Raw genomic sequence first — 7417 nt, 5'->3', positions numbered from 1 at the left:
ATAGTGTTCAATATGTGTTTTGTATGTTTTCTACAGCCACTCCACAGTATATCTACATCAGTGTTGCTGGCTTTGATTAAAAATATCTTCTCTCTATTTATCAACAGGTCAAGCTTTTCCGAGACGATTCGCCAGATGAAGCACTAATGAGAAAACTTGACAACCATGACTGGACGACTCCTTAATCCCCTCAGAACCACATGACATATTTTCCAATCATAGTGTTCAGATTCAGTCCCGATAGTTGTTTCTCTTATTCTGAAGCCTGTTGTGTTTTGTTTGGCTTTTGTTATTTTAATGTACTTGTAAAGTACTTTTTTTGTAATCACGGTCCATGCTGACGCTGTGTGTTTTTATGAAGAGTGTAATAAAGTTTAAAAATGTAAGAGGAACAATGTGAAAGGTGATTTTTTTTTAATACATATATTAAAACCACTACATAATAGTTAAACTTTCTTTGGGCATTTGAAGACGCCGTTGCTCTGAGGTGGCGTGTTGGGTCTGGGAGGAACGACGACGGGACGTGCACCATCCATCCTCACATTGTAGGATTTAGCTGCGAAACGAGCAGAATGGGAATAAGTTAGGTTCAATAAAGAATTTAATTCATGAATGACATTTTGCATTTTTGTTTTTTTTCATGCAAATGCCAGTTTCCATTTTAGTGAAGTGCAGTTTTCAAGACATTAACAAGACATGGACTCTAGTGATTCATCAGCAACCACAGTAATATAGGTATAATGTGTTCACTCCATTGTAAACTGGAGCTGTAGATGAACGGACACCACCCTCAATCACATTCACATATGCCAAGCCCCACCCCACCCTAACACACACATGGTTGCACTTAGGCCCTTTCAGACATGTTGATGTGAATAACAAATGTCCTGCAGACAGACAATTGAAGGATAATTTGCTCTTTGGAAAATGGGCAAATAAATATTATTATAAACAGGAGATATGTAACCTGTAAACCACAATGTGCCACATCAGTGTGAAGTTCACAGCTTGAAATCTGAATTTTAGTGAAGAAAATTTAGTGAAACTACACCCTATATGTGTTCAAATGAGTTATGACCCTCGTGCTGGTGCATGTTGACTCACATCTTGAGAAGACGTAGTATTTGTAGCCGTCTGGTTCTGTGTTGTGGGGGACGGACACAGCAGCCGTGACGGTGGAGGGGAAACCTCTCCAGGACGTGCGGATGTTAATGGTTGGACCCAGAGCGGACACTGGAAACAAAACAGGGTGAATTTAGTGTTTAAAGGAAACTTCTCTGATTTCTTTCCCTTTCATTTTAATCTGATTTAAAAGATCAAGTTGTTTTTTAATATTTTCTGACAACACTTTCTCTCAAACAGCTTCAACCCCATAAATGTCACCCGGGCTTGTTTACAAGACCTCTCTGCCTCTCTCAACCTCTGCAAAAAACATGACTCACTTTTTCAGAGAACTACATATGTTGTAACTAAGTAAAGTAAACATGTTTATGTGTGTTCAGCAAACACACACACATACACAGCACGGGAGCAAATGAGGAAAGAAAAGGCAGATTATGCAACACAAGGTCGACCCTGGTTTTCACAATGGTATTTTGTTTAAATTTTAAAGTTGTGGTAGCAACCTGCTTGTCGAACCATCCGGTGGCGGACAGTGTAAACGGTGACCTTGGGCACGCTTACAACCATACCACCCTGAGGACGCGCGATCTCGACCTGGGGTTTCCTGCCACATGTTGGATTGGTGCCAAACTGGTACGAATATTTCTGAACCAAGCCACCTGCAAAACAGGAAAAGAAATGAAAATGTTTAAACAAAACAGTTTATTGAGTCTTATGAGGTTAGGAAAAACACATGACACTATCGATCTTCACCTCTCTTGAAGAAGTAGACTGACTCTGTCCTCCTGTGGTGCTGAGGCACAGACAGAGCGGCTGTGATGTGGCCCCGGAGCCCCTGAAAGCCCGTTTCAATCACTTGAGGATACCCAGGGTCCAAAACATCATTGTCAAATCTCCAGTACTTGGGTCCCTGCAAACATCACATTAACACATTAAACCTCAGGCAGACAAAACAGTGCAGAGCTCAGGGGCCAAGAAGAATTACAGTCCAGAGGGTCTCATCTTTTAAATCCCTCAAATCCTGCTTTATCAGATGCATGAGCCTGGTCGAGTGTACCTTGAAAATGTAGGTTTTTCCCTGGCAGTTGCAGCGAGTAAACACGGTGTCAATGGGGGAGGGGACGCCCCACACTTGTGTGATGCCTTGAGCTGGACCTGGCATCCTATTTCTGTCCAAGAGCCAGAAGTAATGACCTGTAAAACAAAACAAAACAAAAAAATGATTCTGAAGCTGTATTGAATTCTGTAGTTTTAATAGTAACGAGTAGCTCTAGCTGTCAGAATAAATCTATTGTTAAATAGCTGAGTTGTAGTAGTAACTAAGGTACTTTCCACCACTGCTCTCTTGTATTTTAATTAACACGTATAATAACTCTCTTTGCACTAACCTCTGAAAACCGCAACTGTGCCGTTCCTGAGTGTGGTGACTCCGCCGACGGGCCGTCCGCTGCACAGGTTTGTATCGTTACTGTCATCTGGGGAGGAGAGAGAAGAGAAAAAAAAGGCCACAAATTGCATGAGGAAACCATCTGTTTGGGATAAACAAGCAATAAGACGGAGTTGCTGGGTGTTAAGTGTAGTTAGTTTTTCCAGGAGTTTTCCTACTTTGAGGTTTTTTTTTCCCACTCTTTAAAAAGGATCTGAACCTAAATTCCAGTTTGAAAGGCTGAAAGCCTGAAAAGAGCCACGCCTGTCACTTAATATTGTGGAGCAGCACTTCGAAAGAAGCTTAGTTCACCCAGAGACAAAGTGAGAAAACAACTGAGCCCATAAACCAGACTGCAATGTTAAAATGGTAAAAGAAAAATATGTTTAAAAGAAGACAAACTAGAGGCCTCAGTCTTTATACGTTTTTTGTTAAAGTAAAGGTCAGTTATCAGTTTTCTTCAGGTACCTGCTTGAAAGCCTCTTGTATCATCTACAACCGGCTTGGCCTCAGGTTTGGAGAGCGGTTTAGCAGGAGTTGGTTTAGCTGGAGTTGGTTTAGCAGGAGTTGGTTTGGCTGGTGGTGGCTTGTGCTGCTCAGGTTTCTCCTGGGGTTTGGGTTTGCTCTGTTCCTCCTTTGGTTTATCACTGGCTGCTTGTGTCGTGGCTTCCTCCTGTGCTGCAGCTGTGGGTGAGGGGATGTCGGTAGTGAGGGCATCGGGCTCTGCTGCTGCTGTGGTGGCGTCCTCCAGCTTGGTCACATCTGCATCTGGGACAGGTGTTGCATCTGCATCTGCACTGGGATTCACAGTAGTTGCATCTGCATCTGGGACAGGTGTCGCATCTGCATCTGGGACGGGTGTTGCATCTGCATCTGGGACGGGTGTCGCATCTGCATCTGGGACAGGTGTCGCATCTGCATCTGGACTGGGATTCACAGTAGTTGCATCTGGGACGGGTGTCGCATCTGCATCGGGGACGGGTGTTGCATCTGTGTCGTCCTGTGTGAGGACTGAAGCCTCTGGCTCATCAGAGGAGGCTTCGGGTGTTTCAGTCGTCTGTGCATCAGGAGATACGTCTTCCTGCCCTAGTGCCTCCGGCTCTGCGGTGCTCGCTGTTGGAGGAAGCTCTGTGGGAGCGGCTGAGGTCGGGTCAGTGGAGACGGAGTCTTCTGCTGTTGTGGACTCGGGGAGAGTTGTATCTTCATTTGTTGAGGTGGTGGGATCAGTGACATCTGGAGGCAAACAAACATAATGATCAAATCTTACATTTGTAGTAAGACAGGACAGCATGTGCAGATGGGTATAACCTGCATTAATCCATAGAGCAATGTAATAAAAGCAGATTCTTGAATGGATTAACAATGAAAATCCTTTGATTTGGTGTAATGACAAACAAAAGCCAATAAAACTATTGGGGGCATGAAAATCCTTTAGTATATCACCTCTGCAATAGCATATGCAGAGGTAGAATATATATGTAACTCTATATAAATCACATAAAAGGCATATGTGACTTAGACTCTAGTTGATAAACTGATTAAATTAAATAATATCCATTTATTCATATTTTTCCATTTTTATGCCAAGATAATAATTATGAGAGAAAGAAAAGAGAATTTTTAAAGAATTAAGAATTAAGATATTTGTACTCGATGGGTGGAAGATGGTTTCTGTATTATAGAGGCCACACTGTCATCAAAACACCACGTCAGAGGTAGTGTGCAGGCATTTGGAGAACCTGTTTGCTAAAGAGCATTGAATCTTTTAAAAACGTTCCTCTGAATGTCACGTACTGTACCTGTGCTTTCGGTGGGGGGTTCTCCACTGGACACGTGTGGGGTGGTGAGGCTGTCGTCGGCCTGCGTGGGTTCATTATCTGAGGGAGTCGCCTCTGTCGGAGGAAACTCTGTAACTGTGTCGGTGCTTGACTCCAGAGTGTCCGGCTCCAGGGTGGGATCAGAAGAAACCTGAGGATCCAGGAGGTCAGATGGAGTGGATCCGTACCCGCTGGTGCTGTCAGGGACTGAAGTTGCCCCCAAGTCATCGTTTTCAATAACCTGGTTGTTTATATCTACAATAAGGAGACGAGGGAGGAGAATAATGTTGTCACACTCATGAAAACTCACAGGAGAAAGATCTTTTCTATATCCAAACACATTGTTCCTCACCAACACTGGGATCGTCTGTTGGATATGCTGTTAGATCCTCCAGTGGAGTTAAATTCTCATCTGTAGGAAAAATGAGCCATACATAATTTACATAAGTAAATGTTCAGGTTTGATACAAATATCCTTTTAATTACTATCTTCATTGTCCCTTTGTTTGTTTCCTCGAGCTTTCACATCACTCAGATAGTGACTGACCAGACGGAAATGTCACAACATCTTCCTCCTGAGAGAGAAGTGACAAGGATGCGAGACTATCTCCACCCACAAAGCTATTCCAGGCCAACTCCTGAATTAAAACCACTAAGAAAATGTTCTGTCAACGTTTCTTGGCTTGGTTTGGTGCTTTCCTCTCTCTTGTGACTGAGCCTGTGCCCGTAACCCTCCTACACACTCATGACAACACTGCTTCCTTGTGTTTCTTCTGGCCGGAGACACCAATTGCTCTTGGCCTGTTCTGGTGAGACTTGGCCCTCAAAGCAAACCACAGCCACAGAGCCGCAGTGTGGTAGTCGAGCGTAAACGGCCTCCTAACTCCTTGCTGTCAAACACTTTGATCAGAAACAGCTCATAATAAGATTCATCAGTTGTTGGCTGCTGACGCTGGAACTGAATTTCAAAAGCATAGTCGTCACCTTCGTCGTATCCCTCGCTGAACGTCTGCTCATCGGCTTCACTCACAGGTGGCTCTGTGGGAAATTCATGAATAAATGTTAAGAGAGCTGAACCTGTAAAAACACATTTTCTTTTCATCCTAAATGGCAGGAAATGTTGTAACAACCAAACCTTTAGCCAAGAGAAATACCTTGGGGTTTGTTATCTTTTACATTATCACATGAACTAGTCTTCTGTGGTGCTGTTGCACTGGCTGCTCCACTCATTTCTGCTGTAGTGATTACCGAGACATAAAAAATATGGTCAAAACCTAAACCAACTCATCGGTGCAGATTACTGCATGCGTAACGTTGCATGCTACTCCACATGCCAGTGGACATGCACAGTCGCCTTGTCACATCATTCCTGGCTCCATCGCACGTTACCAGTCATGCACATGGACGGATCTCAACTTGGTGCGGTTATAGGTGCATGATGGTGCAACCGGAAAAAAAAAAAAGAAAAAAAAAGGCGAGGGCTGATTTTAACATGCAGCCATGCTTCCACAAGACCATCACTGTATCATGGGACCACATTTACATGACTAGAAGACAACACCAAAGATGCATGACCACTTATTATGGTGATATGGAGAGTACAACACTGTGAAGGAAGGTTAACATGCAGACAATAATACACACACATACACACAGAAATACACACTCCATCATGCTGAATGTGTTGGGCGAGGCTTACCCTCTGCATCACAGTGGCCTGTATAATCTTCACAACACTGCTTGTACTTAACGCAATCAGCGTCGCAGCTGCACAGCCGGCCTCTCTTGAAGGCTTCTCCACATCGACCTAAACATGAGGTTTCTGTTGCATACAAACATAACAGAGATCAGCTTAGCAGCCCTGTACAAAAATACTACACTGTGCTTATTATATACCTGATATGTGTGATACTGTATGTATTATATGAGTAATATTAAGGCATTACATGATATATTGCTCACTTCAGCAATGGGGATTAGTATAAAAAAAAATAACTGAATCAGCAACACATCGGCATCTGTAGGGTGAGTTACATTTTCTGGCAGCACGAGTACATTAGTAGAGAAAAGCCTCACTTGTTGTGCACTGAGATTCAAAGTCTTTGCAGCACTCTCCATAAGACAGGCAGTTGTAATCACATTGGCACATGTAACCCCTGTAGTACTCGCCACCGCATCGTCCTTTGCAGCTCGCTGTGAATTACACAGAGCACATATAGACACAAAAAAATCAGATGGCAGCATTTGAAAATTGTGCACTTGAGGGAAGACTCTGTAAATAATAGTGATATAATGGCAAATACACTGATGTACAGAAGAGTGAGTGACCCTCTGGTAAATAATTATCAGCAGAGTAAACATGAATGAGTACAAGCACAGGAAACACAGGACACCAGGAAAACCGGTCTTTACAAACATATTTTTTATGTTTCTGGCACTGAAACAGTAAAAAAAAAAAAAAATGATAATGATGATAACTGAAGTGATTTTCAACAAGTGTTACACAGATTATACTCACACTGAGCAGCACTGAAGGTCACAGCACAAGCCAGCAGAACAACAGCACACAGTGCAGGAGAAGACATCCTCATGTAAAACTCTGTAACTGAGGTTGAAAAAGGGGAGAAATCGTAGTGAATTTACATCCAGGGCTGAAATCCACAACGAACAACAAGAGTAGAAGAGTAGAAATAAAGAGCAACCACTCACCTTGTTGAGCTCCTGTCCGTCTCGTCTGCTGCTGAGGGTTTGACGCCGGCTGCTTTTATGTTCTGCGGGAGCACGACTGACTTGGCTTTAATTGGCAGATCCGGTCTAATTAAAAGTGTGATGATCTCAGAGGCTGCAGGGAGGATCCTCCAGTCCAGACCATGGATCCAGACACCATGAGTCCCCACAAACAGCTGGAAGCACATCAACACACATCTGTGCCAGACAGACAGCTGACCTCACACACTTCTGAGCAAATGGGTGAGCTGGACACCTCGATGTCATCACAGACTTGGGTTTGTCAAATCGATACCATATGGACACGGTCTCATGAGGTAGCTGA

At 43.4% G+C, this 7417-nt stretch overlaps 1 protein-coding gene across 6 annotated transcripts; it reads right to left on the bottom strand.

Annotated features, from left to right (window-relative positions):
• Window positions 1-395: 395 nt before the first annotated feature.
• Window positions 396-7214, bottom strand: prg4b (proteoglycan 4b). Of its 6 annotated transcripts, none has more exons than XM_085774838.1 (16): window positions 7068-7184; window positions 6884-6962; window positions 6442-6558; window positions 6065-6187; window positions 5520-5600; window positions 5350-5403; window positions 4718-4777; window positions 4348-4620; window positions 3017-3781; window positions 2511-2597; window positions 2180-2316; window positions 1876-2032; window positions 1717-1781; window positions 1626-1668; window positions 1105-1233; window positions 396-556 (listed from the first exon to the last, which is right to left on the bottom strand). In XM_085774838.1, exons 2-16 carry the CDS (start codon window positions 6954-6956, stop codon window positions 447-449), a joined length of 2274 nt encoding a protein of 757 aa, XP_085630964.1. In that variant the 5' UTR covers window positions 6957-6962; window positions 7068-7184; the 3' UTR covers window positions 396-446. The 6 variants fall into 6 exon arrangements, with proteins under 6 accessions (XP_085630964.1, XP_085630967.1, XP_085630968.1 ...); XM_085774841.1 differs by having other exon boundaries at window positions 1626-1781; window positions 3017-3299; window positions 3453-3781; XM_085774842.1 differs by having other exon boundaries at window positions 1626-1781; window positions 3017-3320; window positions 3474-3781.
• Window positions 7215-7417: the final 203 nt, after the last annotated feature.

Source organism: Trachurus japonicus, chromosome 4, assembly GCF_045865225.1.
Source record: "Trachurus japonicus isolate A0001 chromosome 4, Traja_1.0".
Lineage (NCBI taxonomy): Eukaryota > Metazoa > Chordata > Actinopteri > Carangiformes > Carangidae > Trachurus > Trachurus japonicus.
The sequence above is the reverse complement of the archived record's forward strand: the minus strand, read 5'-3'. Positions and strand labels throughout refer to the sequence as shown.